The following is a 17,512-nucleotide window of genomic DNA, read 5'->3' on the forward strand; positions in this document are numbered from 1 at the left end:
TGTGAATGGCTAAAACAAAACATTATCATAATAGTTCTGCTTAAAACTGTTGAAAGTCGTTTCACTGCAGAAACTTCCTTCTTTTAAATTGATCTTATGGACAAAATAGGGCCCAATAAAAATAATTTTCTAACTAATTACATCCATTGCAGTTACCAGTCTACCCACAGTGTTTGTTTAGGATTGATTAATAGCAACTAGCAACTGTTAGAACAGTTTTAATTTGCATCTGAAATATTTTTCATATTTAGATGACATCCAGTAGGGGCTTTTATTAAGTTTTTTAATTGTTTTGTAACAGTGGGCTCCACTTTTAAGCTTGCAAAAAATCTTGGAGCCTGGTTAGCAGAGAAATGGGCAAAACCAAAAAATTCATAGCAAAACCCCAAATCTTTCTAAAGAGAGCCTTTCACACAGTATCTTGGGCAGGTTGCTTAATGGAAAGCATGGGGAATTCTCCATGAAAGAAAACCCTGTGGAAACACATGTATAAAGATGAAAGAATAAACCTCCAAAAATTACAGAATGTCCTGGTAATGGACACAATCCATGGCCTATAGCCAATTATGCATTCTCTCAGGTGTGGCTCTCCTCAAGGGATGTCACATGGCCCAGTTGGTTGAATTTCAATTATAATGTAACATAAACAGGGAATCTTGATGCTCTAATAAGATACAGATAGAAATTTCCCAAATTGCATTGTCTGCATCAATTATTTGTGCATATGCTAATCTGTATTTTTGAGAGAGACTCTAACACATCCCTGGGCTCTGGCAGAGTAAGGAATAAAGAATATTCCTTTAATAACTTAGCACCAGCCCAAGGGCTGGATTCATTAAATACTTACAATACAAGTAGAATGAAGATGAGAGTTGAAATTTCTTTGAATAACTAAATCAGGGATTATTTTAGTTCTTGTTTTTTCTTCCATTTTTTTTTTTTTGATGAGAAAAAGACAAACCAGTTAAAAGCCCATAAAAGGTAAAGAATTCCAGAATTCCCTGGCTTAGGCTCCATCAGGGGTGTGACTGGCCCTTGGTTGCTCAGTCACTGCAATCCAGGAGCCTCTGAATCCTAAAACCACCATAGAACAAGATAAACTCCTGTTCTTGGCTGTTTGGAAAATGTGCCAGGATGGTAAAAGTCAGCCCCTCTTCTCCCCAGGCATTAAATCCCTGAGACAAAAAAAAAAATCCTTATTCTGAAATTAAAACTTGCTCCCCCCAAAAAACCCCAAACATAACCCATCCTCAGAAAAATGGGTGAGTATTGATGAAAGAGCACTGTGCTACAACAGGTCTTCCCCAACACAAACTGGGCTTCAAACAGTTTTCAACCATTTTCCAAACATGATTATGAAAATATTTTGTGGTGCCACATCATCTGACCATCTGAACTCCTGAGGATGATGACCGTGTGCCAAAAGGACCCTTCTTTGTGCTGCTGTACTGCCAAAATATTCAAGGCTCTCTGCAGAGATTTATTTTTCCTCATCTCTAAGCTAGGATTTCATTCAAATAGATTGCCTTGCTAAGGAGACAGGGTACCAACACCTTCTCCTGGACAGGGCAAACAGAAATCATGAGTGTAGATACATGGTAGGGAATTGCAATTCTAGCAGGAAACAAACAAAAAGCAGAATCACATGCATATAAAAGCAAACTTGATCAATGAGACTGCCAGAGAAATAGAATCTGTTATGCCTCTGGTATTCAGAGTTTGCATCACCTGAGCAGTCTTATAGTCTCTTATTTTTATGATTAGTCACTGCAATACAGAGTGTGTGGGAGCATCAGTACATATCTAACAACACACACAGGGAAAAGGTGATGATTAGAAGCATTACAACCCACACCTCCACTGTATTTTCCATATTAGTGCTGTTGGGTTTAATAGCAGCCTCAGGACTGTGCTACTGAAGCTGTTCAGAAAAGCCTCTTGGATCTTGGTTGGCAGTGACATCTTTGTTCTAGTCCTCCCCTGAAGTGCCACCCCAGGACCTGTTGGGAGGCAGGGTATTTTCTGTCCTTGTAGTTCTAGAGAGCTGAGGAACAGAACCAGCACTTGGTGGATGCTGTGCCATCCCACAGCCCAAAGAACTTCCAAGATATTTTAGGAGATATATCTTGAAAACATCATTATGGTATGTTTTATAAACAAATTCTTCTCCCATATTAGTTAACATAAAGCCATTGAGCTGGATGTTCCTTTACAGCTTCCTAGACCTGCATCTTGTGATCTATTGGGTGGTTCCTGGTCAAGGACTCTCCAAACTATGACATTATCATATTAAGGCAAGAGTCTGGGAAGCTGGAGGGACTGGAATCAAATTTTACATTTAGATTATTATCCGTTTTCAAGGCATGTTCATTAAGAAGAAAAAAAAAAAAAACAAACTTGTTCTGCTCTGTTTTTGTTTTGAAGGAAGTTGCTAATATTTTGAATCTTAAAACAAGATTTCCTAGACTGCAGAGCTCAGTGGCAGGAATTCCATAATGGAGAGTATTATTGTCTTAAATATTTCCCTTAAAATAAAGATGTATTTCCTATATTTAGAAAATATTAAAATAAAGCATTTTCTACTAGATCAAGGCCATTTGTCTTTTTTGAAATGGCACTGTAGTCACATAAGGAAAAAGTATCTTTTATTTGATCTTGTCTTGGTACAAGGTCTGGACCTCCAAGACTGTTAAATACAACAAACATTAAAATATTTTAGTAATATTTAGCAAATAATTACAATAATTAAAAATATATAAAATTATATATATTTAAAAAAAGTTACAACCAAATAAGAGGAGAACTAATATTGTTCATAAGTTGATTCTGAATGAATAAGGCAGTAGAGAAGGAGGGCTTTGGAATACAGGAGCAGTAGTGGAGCTCCTTTAGCCCTTCCAGATGATCCCAGAATTCTGCCTGTGCTGCAATTAGAGAGTTCCAGGACATTAGGTCGGCCCTAGCAGGTTGTGAGCTCAAGGCACAGATGCTCTGCAAGAACAGAGCATCCAAGCATGAAAACAGGAAAGCAGTAATGTGGTCCCAGGGATTTGGGAGAAGAAAGAAAAAGGAATTGACACTCTGCTGAGTTGAAGAGCACCATCCAGGATTTCACAGCAGTGTGTGGGGAGCAGGTTCTTTGGTGGCAAAGAAACTGGGAGTGGAAAAGTGCAGGATGTGGGCATGGGCTGGCAGCAGCTGGAAAAAGCCAAAGGTAGCCCTTGTTCAGATGATTTCCCTGCATCAGTGGTGGCCCCAGAGGTTTGGGCAGCCCAGTGTTCCCAGACAGGCTAACAGGGAATCAGCCTGATGTGCAAACCTGTGGGACACCCTGGGGACATGCAAAGGGCATTAAAATAAACCTTGTTAGGCTGTTAACAAAATCTTAATTATTGCAACAGAAATAGCTCTGAGAATGCTGGGATTTTCTGGAAGCTCCTCACAAAATAAGTGACACCAGGATTACAAACATCTCTATCAACACATGAAACTTATTGTTTTTAAAAAGGAAAGGTGTTCCCATTGGATGAGGTCGATGCCTATTATACAAGGATACACATGACCTCAGGCTGCCAGTTAGACATTCCTGCCTCATAACTCTTTTTCTGGATTTAGGGGAGTAACAAAGCAATCTTGACAGATTATACATGGCGACATTTCTGTGGGTTCTAGCATTTTTTTAAGGTGTTTAGTTGTTAGTTTGGTTTTGTTGTTGTTTGTGGTTCTTCATTTTTATTTTTACAAGACAAATCAACCAACCAAAACCTGAAACACACACCTCATTTTATGCAGCTAACATATTATATAATAACCCTAACCCAAGCCTCTCTAACAGCTTTGGGTTGTCTGCCTGGCTCAGCTTTGTTGTAAGGTACTCATTTGGTTTCTTGTTATACTTTTTTTGGAAAACATTGGAAAAACTGCATGTCCAGTCATGTCTGAAGTGAGACACAACCACACCTACGTGCTTCATGTTTTACTTGCCTTCTTAATAATACAGGTTTGCATTGCAGTATTTTGCTTGAATCACACTGCTACTTACCCAAATTAAACCTGAAGCTATTCCCAAGGAGACCTTTTACATTAAAATTATTCTTTAAAATAAAAAACACCACAGTTTTCTGAAAATAACCTCATTGCAGGGCCATTAAGGCAGCACAGTGCTCACATGGAATAATGAAGGAAGGAAGTAACTTTTATAAAATTGCTGATATTTCACTAACAGGCCCTGGGAGACCATCCCAGGGATACAAAAAAGAAGAAAGGTCATCTTTGTTCTTGAGACAGGGCAGGCCATATTCCATATTATGTAACTACTTCAGAGACTGCTCTTTTCTTCTCCAACTAGAGAGATACAATCATGTAAAATACTCAATTACTTGGGCCATTCTGCATTCTTAGAGGATCAGAAAGTACAGGGAAAGTGACTTTAAGCAAATATTCATCTGCTTATGCAATTCACTTACATATTACTTTCAAAGGACTTCACATATTTCAAAACACATGAGGAACTGAAGTTGCTATTAATTTCTACAGAATGCTGCATATCTCCTGTCTTCTTTGAAATTAATTGCCCTCACTGGTGGAAAAATAATTTGAGCATACAAAAATTTCTTGAAGGTACTTATTTCCATGCAGCCTTTTAGTTTAGGCTTATTGCAGTTCCCAAATAGAACTTCTGGACTTCTTCAAACTGTCAGCCTCATAAAGACTGAATAACAAAAACCCCAACCCTGAGTGACAAGCAGGTGTCACACAGCTCAGGACACTGCAGATTTATTAGACAAATCATCAATTATTAACATCTCTGACTACCTAAGTATAACTTTGTAAGCTAAAAATAAAATTCGAATTTGTACAAGATATAAAATCAGTTTTGAGGTATTGAGAAATACCTGAAATTGCAAAGGCAGGGAAACAAACAGGCTTTTGTTTTGCCCTTGACATCACTGGGACAGGAGCTTGTGCTGCCCAGAGAAGCTGTTCATTTCTCCAGCAAGGTGCAGAGCCCTTGGAGTGTCCAGAGATGTTCATCTTCCCTTAGTGACCATCAGGAGGTCACCAGAGGGTCACCTCCCTCCCTCTGTGGTGCCATCTTAGAAACCCCACAAGGTGAAGCATCACCTTTCCCAAGAGGAGAGTGAAATGTTTATCTACACTTTGTGATTTATTTTTGTAAACCACCATTGCACCTTTGCTCTTTGGCCACGTTCCAGGACAGAGCAGACACAAGATGCATGATTCTAAATGTTCCCAGCAGGACAGAAATATATCTGTGGGGTACTTTAGTGTGGTACCCTGTGACTGTGGTCACAAGGGTTTTCAGGATGAAGAAGAGATGAGAATGTTGACTCCATGATCAGAAGGCTTGATTTATTATTTTATGATATATGTTACATTAGACTATACTAAAAAGAAATAGAAAGGAAAAGGTTTCTTCAGCAGCTAGCTAAGCTTAGAAAAGCATGAATAACAAAGATCTGTGTCTCAGACAGAGCAAGAACCAGCTCTGCCATGAGTGGTCAAGAAATCCAAACACCCACAGGAGACCAATCACGGGTCTACCTGTTGCATTCCACAGCAGCAGATAACCATTGTTTACTTTGGTTGCTGAAACTGCAGCTTCTCACAAGGAAAAATCCTAAGAAAAGATTTTTCATGAAAGATGTCTGTGACAGTACCCGATCACTCTTCCCATCTCAACAGCAAGTAAAGTGTCACCATCTCACTTTTGCTGCATTCCTTTCAAATACAAGTATTGTCTCACTCCATGCACTGTTCCTCCTCCTAAGACCCCAGAGTTTCACAGAATTTCCTTCATCCTCTGTTTCTGTAGGAGTTCTGTTCTGGTGCCAAAGACCCCCAGCTACTGAATCTCAGCCCTTAACTGGGGGTGTTGTGGCTTCTCCAAAAATAACCTCAAACTGCAGAATCTCCACATGGAGAGTTTAGAGATTTAAAACATCATTTACATTAATATTTCTTGGATATTGAGAAATAACAAATATTGTCAAGATTAGGTGCTGATTGGAGAGAAACAATTAGTTACAAAGTTATAAAAAACCCATAAATTTATTCTTTTAGTTTTAAGGGTTTTTTTTTTAACGTCACCTAAGCCCTTCAGTCATCAGGGGCATTTGAGTTCCAGCCAAGTGTCTGGTCCCTTTGTAACTCAAACTGTTTCCAGCTTCATGAGAAACTATACAAGCTTTGGATAAAGAAGAAACACACATTTTCTTTTAAATACCAGGAGAAAAAGTTGCTAGGCATTTTTTTGAATGTTCCATCTTCCAGAATTCCTCAGCACCTGTTAGTACTGAGACAATTTTAGCTTTCATAATCTGCCCCAAGCCAGCAGTAACCACCAAAAAAAGTAAAAATAAAAGAATATTATTCAAATAAAGTGTGAAGAACAAATTAGCCAGTTGTTTGTCTTACCCCAGTGGGACAAGTTTTGACTGAATTTTTATTCTATTGCTTTGATGAAAAACCAGTATCTAGCCATAAATATTTTAATAACATAAAATAATGCTGCACATGGCAATAATGCTGTAACTTAGCATGGGTGTCTCTGTCAAAGCATGAGCTGCAGAGAAACTTTCATTTTCCTGGTGCTCCTTACGTGGGGAGTGGTGCCAAGCTTGGAGAGCAATTGGAAGGCTACATTATTTTTCAGGCTATAAATAATTAACTGAAGTGGGATTCTTTCAAATCCTCTCCTCACAAAAAGCAAGGCTTTTCAAAAGCAAGTTCTCTCCACCTTCAGAAAAGGTAGTCAGGCAATAATGATGCTACAATTCAAAAGTAAAGGCACCTGCCCTGCATAATAACAATCTGTGCACCTCTCAAACAGCATTAAGCTGCAGACTCTTTAAATATACAGGGCAGAAGTGCATAAATTGACAGAATAAAGTCACAGAGAATTATGGATAAGTTGGTGAGGCAGACTTAAAACTCTAAAAACCGCCTTTACAATGCTCATAAAAGAGAATAAACCTTTCTCATGGATTTAAAGAGAAGTGCTGCACAAGAGAACAGACACAAGTAAAACATACCTGTGCTGTCCCTTCTCATTATTCTATTGCAACATGAAGCTCTACTGAGTTGTTAAATAGACAGTCATGAAACCAAGAGTTGTGTTCTTACCAAATACTTGTAACTCTTATCAATCTGAACTGTGACTTTCCTTAATGCCTTCACTATTGATGATATGAAACAGAACTAAAATTTGCAACTGCAAAGTCAGAAGAAGAGAACAAACATTGAAAGATTTATCATGCAGTTCTCCTCCATTTGATTGTATCCCCTCAAAAGACAAGTGACTGAACTCTCCAACATCAGCAGGCTGCTATACTTTGATGTAAAATTACTTAGAGCAGAGACTCAAAATAATCAGAGGTTTCTCTCTTGCTCTACTCCTCACTAATCCCCCTCCAGAATGGATAATTCTGGCTCCTGACAGGTTTAGGATGGAATGAAACAGAACCCACACAAGAACCTGAACTACCAACCTTATTGCCAATCATAGCACAGCTCCATTTTGCAAACATTCCAAAGGAGATGTGCCAAGGCATCAGCCTGGCTGAGCAGACTGCACTGCAGGGGGACACAGCCTGAGGAATCTTCCTCTGACACTGAAAACAGCCCTGGCCATCACTGAGCAGAGATTTTCCCAGAGGAGTCCCCAGCTCCTTCTGTCCCAATCTCCATTTCTCCTCCACCTGTAGCTTTTTGTGCCAGAATTTGGGAGCCTGTGGGAAGTGCCAGCCTCTGCAGACACCCTGCCAAAGCCAATAAGCACAATTCCAGTCTCTCCTGCACTTACTGCCAGCCAGTGCCTGCTAACCCAGCCTGAGATGCCCTAATTCAATTCCCCCACACCAAAAATATTTTTCAAAACCGACATCTGGGAAGAGGCACAGCCAGGTGCATTCAGCTGAGTACACAAAACACATCTCTGGAGGATAAAATATCCAGTTATTCGCATTCCTGATGCTCTGGAGGAGCACAGGTAAAAAAACCTCAGGATGCAATTTTAAATTCCAGCCCTGTTACCACGATGAGAGCTGGCACAATGTTCCCACCCAGGTTCCAGTGCTTCCACAGGGAACAGAAGCCATGGGAGAGTGGATTTCAGTGAGGGCTTGGCATGGTTTCTGTAGCATTCACATTCTCTGAAAAAATTCCTTCACCCAGGATTTCCTCCTGGGAAGCTGAGAGGCCTCAGAGAAGAAGGAAAATAATTCTTATCTCATTTGCTTCTCCTGTGTGGAATGTGTTTGGGGATTGTTTACCCACAGGTGATTGTTTCATTGGATTCTGGTGTGAGTTGTTTTGACTCATTGGCCAATCAGGGCCAAGCTGTGTTGAGACTCTGGAGAGAGTCACAAGTTTTCATTATTATCTTTTTAGCATTCAGTAAGTATCCTTTCTGTAATCCTCTAATATTGTACAGTATTCTTTAATATAATATGGTATTATAAAGTAATAAATTAGCCTTCTGAGAACATGGAGTCACAGGTGGGTACCACTTGTGGGTTTCTCTGGGTCTGGACTGAAGGCACTTGAGACAGTAGGTTCATGTTTGGACCCAGGTGTTTATTATTTCTTATCAGTAAAACAGTTCCACTACTGTGAGTTCTGCAGCTTTTCGTTAGAAGGCACAAAATGGCCAACAATCTCTTGGTACAAGGTCTTTTAAGACTAAAATGTCCAATTAAGAGCTGACACCTGGATTATTTTCTCTTTTAACCCAATAACTGATCCCAAAGAGCTGCAACGGGGACTTTTCTGCCCAATTACAAAATGCCACCCAAACCCATGGAGAAGAAGGAAGAAGAAGCATGAAGAAGAAACCCAGGAACACACCCTGTGCCCTCCATCTTGCTTCCATCCACAACATACTAAAAATCCCAAAACCTCAATTTCTCACCAAGTGCTACACCTACACTACTCTCTATAATCTATTTCACACTTTTGTGGATTCCAGTCTATCTTGAATCTGGGAAACTTTCTCCATGGATGAGGGTCAGAGTCAGTGCTGCCCTGGGGGTCAGGGCACCCCGAGAAATATTCCCTGTGTGCTCTGGGTTTCCACAGAGTCAGATACATCATTCCTGCCTTCCAGCAAATACAATAAGGTTTCTTCTCTTGTGACACAAGTGAGAGTAACAGTTGACTCCTTACATTTACTGAAACTCCCACTTACTGAAGTGGCAAAAAAAGTTCTGGAGATCCTAAAGAATCATCACTGAACACCCAGTGCTTACAAGGCATCCCACACAGCTGCAGCACAGCAGACTGCTAAATACTCTTGGATGCAGCTTTGCCATGTCATTCTTGATCTGAAGTGATAAATTCATTGGAAAAAAACCCAGAAACCAACTGAAAGCCAAGGGGCTGCAGAAAATACACTTAAAAGTTGTTTTTTAGAATTAAATAAATGCTGTAATGATGAGAACAAGTCCAGTGTAGAAGTCACAGTCTTTAGCAAGCAGTTTATGCTGGTTTTAAATGTTGTTTCTTGTAGCAGTGTCTCAACAGGAGAAAGGTGCTGGGCAGTGGCAACCTGTCACACAGGAACCATGAAAATGCAGCTTTTATGTTTGCTACCTGGGGAAAAATAGTAATTTTTTCCTGTTTTAACAGGCATAGTCAATATAATTGACAATCAAAGAGAAAGTTCAAAAGGTCTTAGTTAATTTTTATGAACTAAAATGAGTTCATTTTTATGAACTAATCTGTCTCTAACCAAGTGCTGAGGCCTGCAGGGCAGCACAGGGTGCCAACCTGCCTTGCACAAGTTACCCACAGATCTTCATACAGCTCTGGTAACATTTTATAAAGCCTGAATAAAAACCTGCAATAATCGAAAGTGTAAAATGCGTGCACACTTTGATACCAACATCAAGTACTTAGCAATATTTTTTCAACTGATAAGATTTCTACAAGGAAGAGCACTGAAATTTTGTGCTGTGAACCAGCTATTTGGACACTTTCCAGCTCACCAGCCTGTCACATTGGATAACTTCCCTCTCCCCGTAGGCATTCAAGCAGTTCTTCAAGAGAAATTTCTCAGTTTTAAGTACACTCATCTTTGCAAACTAACACTGAAAAAAATCCAGCTTGTGTCTCTGTATAAATATGCAACTGAAATGCTACCCTCTAAAGTGAATAAAGAGTTGTATCTTACCTCCTGACACTAAACCTTGCATGAACAATTTCCAGCATATGCTCCAGAAGAAATACTGAGATAAAAATGTTTTCTAATCCATGAAGATTTTTTTTCTGACAGAGCAAATGGAATCTATCATCTTTTCAGAGGAAAAGAACTTTTATTTTTATTAAAGTAGAATAAAGGAATCTCAAGTACCATGGTTCTGAAAGTTATTTCTGAAATAAGATCATCATGGTTTTATCTCTTAGTGCATCTTCAGCACTTCATGTGCAATGGCATTGCATCATCTCAATCAAATCATAGGCAAACCACACTCAATTTTCATCCCTAGAACTTGCTTAGCTAAGTCCATTTTCTGCTGCAGTAAGTGCCACAGCATCTTCTCTACCCAGTCTCACCAACCTGAAGTAATTTCCAGATCTTGCTGTAAAATTAGTCAGAGACAAAATCCTGTAATCTCTTCTATTACTGAAATGTTCCCGTTCTGAGGACAGAAGCTTCCATCCTGCCCTGTATTCCTTATCTCTGTTAGATTCTCTCCTCCTGTCACCTTGATCCCACCTGGAGGTGGCTTACAAAACCCACCAGAAGGATTTATAAAAAAGTTCTTGCCTTCTTCAGTCCTTTTTGCTCAAGAAAAGTTCCTTCAGCATTGCCAAACCACTGCTGTAGGGGAAAACTGAACACACTCAGGGACATCCAGAGAGCTCCTCTGTGGCCATGCACACCAACAGAAACAGATATTCTGTGTACTGCCCAATTAGAGTCAGAAATAGAAGAATGTTACACTAGACAAGCTGTGCACTGGAGAAAACTCCAGGTACAAAACTATATTCCACAAATTACTCCATCTCTTATCATAAACACATTTACTTTCATAAATAGCTTTGTGCTTCATTCTGTGGGACCCAAAGCAATAAGACTCCTTGTTGTGATCAACAACAGGCCCCTGTACACAGAGGCCATTTAAAAATCTCTCTCAGCAGTTTCATCTCTCCTGTTCCCTGCCAGCTTTTCCTGTGTATCACAATAAGCTGCAAATTTGCACTTCTGGGGGACTGTTTCTACTTTATAGGCTCTGCATCTGTCACCCATTTTCATCTGAAAATATTCCCTTCAGAGGCCTCCTTGCATGCAGTTCCTCTGGAACTCTGAGCACATTTCCATCCATTTCCCTCTGCAAGAAAGGAGGACAGGAAAAAGAGGTAATTTTCAACATCATCCAATTCCAATGGTTTCAAATCCATCTCAAGCTCTCTGTGCTAGGCTGGTGATGTATGTTTCACTGCAGTCTCCAGGGATTTCAGAAGCATATCTAAACTTATCCTCAACATCTCTCATTATTTTGAGGAAAAAAACCCAACAGGACTTTTATGCAAAGAAGAATTATGACTGAATTAAGCAGCTTGGCCAACAGCTATTGCTGGAGTTTCTGATGGAGACAGAAAATGAAGTGGAACCAAAGCAACATCCAAACCAACACAATTAAAGCCTTAATTCAGAGTTGTTAACTAAAAATGGTGCATTTCAGATACTATTTTTTTGTTTTGAAAATTGAACCTGCATAGAAGGAGAGCTCTGCAGTGGCCAGGCTGTTTGCAGAGTTCACAGCAGCCCCCACATGCAGCCTCTGATCCCAGCAACAGTTTAGGAACCCTGGAAAGATTTGCAACATGAAGGGAAAGTGAGAGTCACACAAATTTCTTAGAATCTGAGAATCTCCCACCTAGAAAGCACAAACCATAATTAAATACAGCAAGCTGCCTCTCTAAACTGAAAATGTCCATCAAATGTGCACCATGAGAAATCTGTTTTCTACAGGACAAACCACAAATCAGACATGACAGAAAACTGTCCAGTCAGAATAAATTATCTTACAGCTATTACATCTGTCACCTGTCACAGAATCAGAACAGTTTATGTTGGACAGCACCTTAAAAATCACCTTGTTCCAATCCACTGCCATAGACTGAGTTGGGAAATTTAAAGTGTGGATGCTCAAAAGTGGAAGCAAATTAGTTTAATCATCCTCCTGTTGAAAGCCCCCACAAGCTTTTCCTAGTTTATTTCTTGAAAAGGTTCTGTTCAAACATTTAGTTTCAAGAAATATTGTTTTTAAAACATGCATAAGGGAAAATCAAAATTCTAAAATACACAGCACACTTTTACTGTGAGGAAAACATTTATTTTTTGAACCAACTTGTCAAATGAAAACATAAGGTTTCCAACTGCAGCTGGAAGTTTGAAAACCATGTGAAATAAGTAACTTTTGCCATAACCTGCAGAAAACCCCCAGAACCACCACTCTCACACATCTGCACTCTTCCAAAATCCCCACTGTCTGTTGCATGGTTTTTCACTCCGTGCAATTCCTGTAATCTCCATTTATCCCTACCACTGCACTTCTCTACCCACAGTGTCAGCCATTAAACTGAAATATGAACCAAAAAACATGTTTGACTCTGTTGAAGAAACTGGGAAGGCAGAGGCTGGAAAGATGGAAGAAAAATTATATAGAAAAATATCTATGTCTTGTCAAACTTCCCCTGCCTGGCAGTCTGATTAAGCTGTGTGTGCATTTCTGAGAAGTCAAACTCACAATCCCAGACTGGAAAAGCAGCTTTGTTGCTGTTTGGAGGGGCAGGCTTTGCACCTGAGTGTTTTTTAGGGGGTTCACTGGTTACACCCTGGGATACAATTTCAGTGGAGCAAGGATAAGTTTACACTGCAGAGGAACTACCAGCACTAAGAATTGGGTGTGCAAAGCATGCAGAGACCTTCAAAGTCAAGATTTCTTTTCACAGTACCAGCCAAGCCAAACAGAAAAAAAAATGTAACATCAATCAGATTCACATACTCAAAACATTGAAAAGAGGAGCATGAAATGTGCACATTTTAAAAATAACATCCAGCACCTCATGGGGCACTTATCCAACAGGGAATGGAGGGACTGGAAAAACCCAGGGAGTTCATGGAGCAGAGCAGCCAAAGAATAAGGAAGAGGCTGCAGAGCTGGAGCCATGGAACATTAAACCCCAGTAAATTTCTTCTACTGAAACTGTTAGTATTACTACCAGCCATTAATTTAAAACTGAATTAATCTTTTCTTTATGAGTGAAATAAGTTAAATTAATACATTGAAAGCACTTCTGTGAAATGGATCCTTAGGATTTTTCCTGTTTCAGTCAATGTCAAATAATGAGCAAAACAAGAACTTTAAATTGCTGTGTCAGGAAAGAATAAAGAATTAGATGCTGGGCAAGGAAAAATGTTATTTAAACTTAGTAATTGGCAATGTTGAACTGATTTGTTAACTCAAGAGCAGACACCTATAACTCATTGAAATTCACCAGTCTGGGTTTTCAATCCAAATATTTGAACATTCCTAGCTATATGTTTTTTTTTCCTTTCAGCTTTAATATAAACAACAGCTCCAAAACGTTCATTACAATTCATAGTAAACCCAGAGTATTGGATGACAAGGTAGCTAAAAATCAACAGAGTTAAAATAGAAATTTTCAAATTAAGAATGCAAGAATGTAGCTCAAATGCCTCTACAGCCCAAGGAGAGCTCTCATAAAACCCTTAAGGGCTTTTTACTTTTATTTAAAACACAAAGGATTAGCTTTCTAAAGCTTCTTTTGCAATTTAATTGGGCAAGTATAACTTTTAAAGTAGTCCATCTGCCTGGAGCACAGCAGCTGTGATGGGGAGAATGCTGCTGCAATATTTGGATAAATTCTCAAACAGAACCGTTAAAAGTCTCTGGTAATTAGTGGGTGAAATGAGAACTCAGAGCTTGGCACTGGAATGGTGTTTGCAGAAACTGTTGGACTTGTTTACTGTGATTCCTGTTTCCAGTGCACAGTCAGCACAGAGATTCCCATGACTTCGTGAATATCACAAAAGTAAAATTTGGTATTAATGCACATATTTATTTTCTCAATGTTTTATGTGACATTTCTCTCTGCAGTGAAATAATCCAACACTCATTTTCTTCTAAAACTTTGTAATAGAGTAATATCATATTATTACTTTGCTTAAATTATATTACAGAGCCTAAATTTTACATGATGCTGCATAACAGTTTGCTATATTCTGTAACAAGATCTTTCCCACTGCACCCATCTCCTCAATTCTTGTAAATTAAATATGGTAAAATCTGTGCAATGCTTAAATAAAAGATTCTGAGCTAATGGAAGTAGTAAGGCTAATGAAATGACCAGTGAATTATCAGGGAAGAGGATTAATAGTAAACTACCACTGTACTGCAATTTTGCTGCAATCTTGTACTCAAATCTGAACACTTGAAAATAATAACTTCAAAACCAAAAAAAATTGACTTTTGTTTAAACCTCAACTTTCCTCCAAATTTAGAACTCACATTTATATTGTTCAGTTTTGGATATTTCATCCATAACAGGAGTTAACGGCCATTTTCAAATCTAACTTCTTAAGTTTTAAGATCTGCATTTTGGACAAGATTCAGGCTTCTGATATTTTGTATCTGTTCTATATATATATATATATATATATATATACACACATATATATACACATATATATACACACATATATATATATTTTTTTTTTTGAGCATTGTATTTAATATGAAAAAAACTTAAGCCACTTGCAAATTGTAAACCATTTTTCAGTTTCTGTATCTCATTGCCAAAGTTTCAGAAGCAGAGATGATGCAAAGTGCCTAGGAGACAGCAGCAGGAAATCACCATTTGCCTCTGTGCTTAGCTACAACTCTTGTCTTTTTATTTTCAGGAAACATTTTCTGCTCTTCTGCCCTTTCTGGTTATTCAGCCTGGACCTCTGTCCTGTTTACAGAGCTGAGGCAACCCCTTGGACATGATCTGCCTTGTGTTTGCAAGAATGGCACTAACAACTACACATCAGTAACTTTTCTCACTGAATCCCTCTGGATGCTGTATTTTGCCCTGGTCATAAGTGGTGACATTTTCCTTACCTCTTTGGGAAGATTAGTTTCAACAGGACATTAAAAAGATGGCTGAGGAAGAAAAACTATCCCTAAAGAAAGCAATTCAGTTTGGTATTAATGGATATATTCCATCAGTACAACTATGCATCAGAAATGAAAATGCCCCCAGAAGTTATTATGCTTGTTTAGACAACATGCAAATAAAACACATGTGACTGGTTCATCAGAAAAAAAAGAGCTGGATCCCTAATGGAGAGCTGCTGTCAAATGAGAGCCTCCAGGAAAGCCATAGACTCAACCTTACCTTTAAATTAGCTCACTGAAACAGCCTGTTGCAATTTTGTAATACAAAGACCATGTTAGCTGCAGGTAAAAGGATTTCTGCATTCCCAAGCTACAAGAAATATTTCCTTAAATTTTATATTTAATTTATCTTAGTTTTGGTCTAATCAGCAATTAAATTTGAAAGAGGATCTCTAAAGAGAACATGCCAGTTGAAAATATACATAATAACAAGGAGAAGGATGCTAAGCTCCAGGAGTAAGGTGTTAATTTGTATCTTAGGAACAATATTAACATACAGGTCAAATGTCAAATGAAATGGGTCGTAAAGAAACACGTTACTTACAGACTTTAAATTGTGATTCAATGGCCCAGCAAAACATGAAGATGAGACCAGTGCTCCTGAAAAGGAACAGCCTGGACTCAGCAGATTTTCTGAGGCACCCCCAGCACCGCAGGAGCAAATCCCAGCAGGTGCGCTTCAAGGACGATGGTGACAGCAGCAAGGCAGAGCTGGATCCTGCCCCACACACAGCACTCACTACTGGCAAAACAGAAATATGTAGGGATCACAATTTTTTGCTAACTCAGTCTCCAACTTTTCCAAGGGCTCACAAGGGGCTTCGGAATATTGCCATACAAACTTCTCCCAGCCTCAGGAAACACTTCCCTGTTTTTAAAAGGAAAAAGCTGACAGTAAGCAAATCACTGACAGAAATGCCAGCAGAGCCTGCCAACTCTATCCAGGTAAATGGCAACCTTTGTGAACCAGACATTCTGTCCTCAGAGCTCTGCTACTTGAGGATAAGTCATCACTTGGAGGATGGATGCAGGAATCGTGAGGTGGGCTCGGGTCAGAGATCATCAAAAGCACAAAGCAATGGACCGAGGTACTCGGGGGATTTCTCAGAGCCAGACAAGACAACTGCGTCCACACAGGTGCCTGAATACATTCATGTGAGTTTCCCACAGGACAGAAACGTTCCCCTGGATGCACCAGACACAACCACAGCTTCAAGTAATTCACTGCATTCTTCTACTGTCATCAACAGCCACGAAAGTCATGAAAACAGCACACTGTCATCTGATTCTGACAGAGCAGAGCCTTGCCTGAGCAACTCTGGGAACTGCAGTGAATGTAACCCCCACTCTGCTGCTCCTGAAGAGCAGAAAAGCAATTCTGAGCTGCCTGCAGCCAGCAGAGATGCCAGCAGCAAGGAAGCTACTCCACTGTCACCCCCATCCAAGCACAGCTCATCTCCTTGTTTCCTCAGAGACTGTCACCAGGCAGGAGAGCACAAGCCAGGTTCCAGCTGTGTGACACTCCCCAGTGATGATCAGCCACCAGTGTCAGTGCCCAGCAGCAATGCATCAAATCCATGTAACACTGAAATCCAGAACAATTCCACCCAGGCAGATGTTTCCCAGTGTAACAGCTGTGCAGAAGGATTGCACACAAAGTCTTATCCGCCAAGGAATGAAATAAACCCACAAAGCAGCAAAGAGATTAATGAAATCAATCAAATTCACTTGGCACATGGAGAACTCTGTGCCCTACAAGGCAGGCTGCAGTCTGTAGAGGAATCCTTGCAGTCCAACCAGGAGAAGATTAAAGTCCTTTTGAATGTAATCCAAGACCTGGAAAAATCCAGAGCCCTCAGCGAAGGGTATGGTTCATTTTTAATATTAGTAATTCATCAGAAGTGTAAAGATAGATGTTAGCATTCTTTTAACCTTTGCTACTGAAAAACACAGCTCTTCTGATATTTAAAGATGAGTTTGCAAAAATGTATCTTACATCCTTTTTGTGATGTTTGGGCCTAGCAGAGAAGAAAGTCCCTTTATAGCTTGGCTTTAGCTGACACTGCCTTTACAAAATCCAGTGCAAGACCCAGCTTAACAATTCTCTTTTTTATTTAGATTTAGGGTGTTCAAAGCATGGCAAGGTCAGACCCACAAGGAGTGCCAGACTGAGAGCTAAGGACAGAGCATGTGAAGGCTGTCAGCAAGAACTCACTTCAGACTCTCAGGTTTCAGAGTGGCTCCCTTCTCACCCCCATACAATGTAAAAACCCTGTATTTATTGTCACTATGGTGACACA

General features: G+C 39.6%; 2 protein-coding genes across 3 annotated transcripts in view; one reads left to right on the forward strand and one right to left on the reverse strand.

Annotated features, from left to right (window-relative positions):
* The window catches only part of DOCK2 (dedicator of cytokinesis 2), a 162,915-nt gene that overhangs the window by 69,235 nt on the left and 76,168 nt on the right, over nucleotides 1–17,512 (reverse strand). The window lies entirely within an intron of this gene.
* The window catches only part of INSYN2B (inhibitory synaptic factor family member 2B), a 33,216-nt gene that overhangs the window by 5,469 nt on the left and 10,235 nt on the right, over nucleotides 1–17,512 (forward strand). For both annotated transcript variants that reach the window (XM_071443090.1, XM_071443089.1), the window contains exon 2: nucleotides 14,954–17,077. In XM_071443090.1, the coding sequence (XP_071299191.1) occupies nucleotides 15,717–17,077 (1,361 nt within the window). In that variant the 5' untranslated portion in view covers nucleotides 14,954–15,716. The remainder of the gene's footprint in view (nucleotides 1–14,953; nucleotides 17,078–17,512) is intronic.

This window comes from Agelaius tricolor, unplaced genomic scaffold (genome assembly GCF_023055355.1).
Source record: "Agelaius tricolor isolate 1412-34295 unplaced genomic scaffold, bAgeTri1.0.p SCAF_18, whole genome shotgun sequence".
Classification (NCBI taxonomy): Eukaryota; Metazoa; Chordata; class Aves; order Passeriformes; family Icteridae; genus Agelaius; species Agelaius tricolor.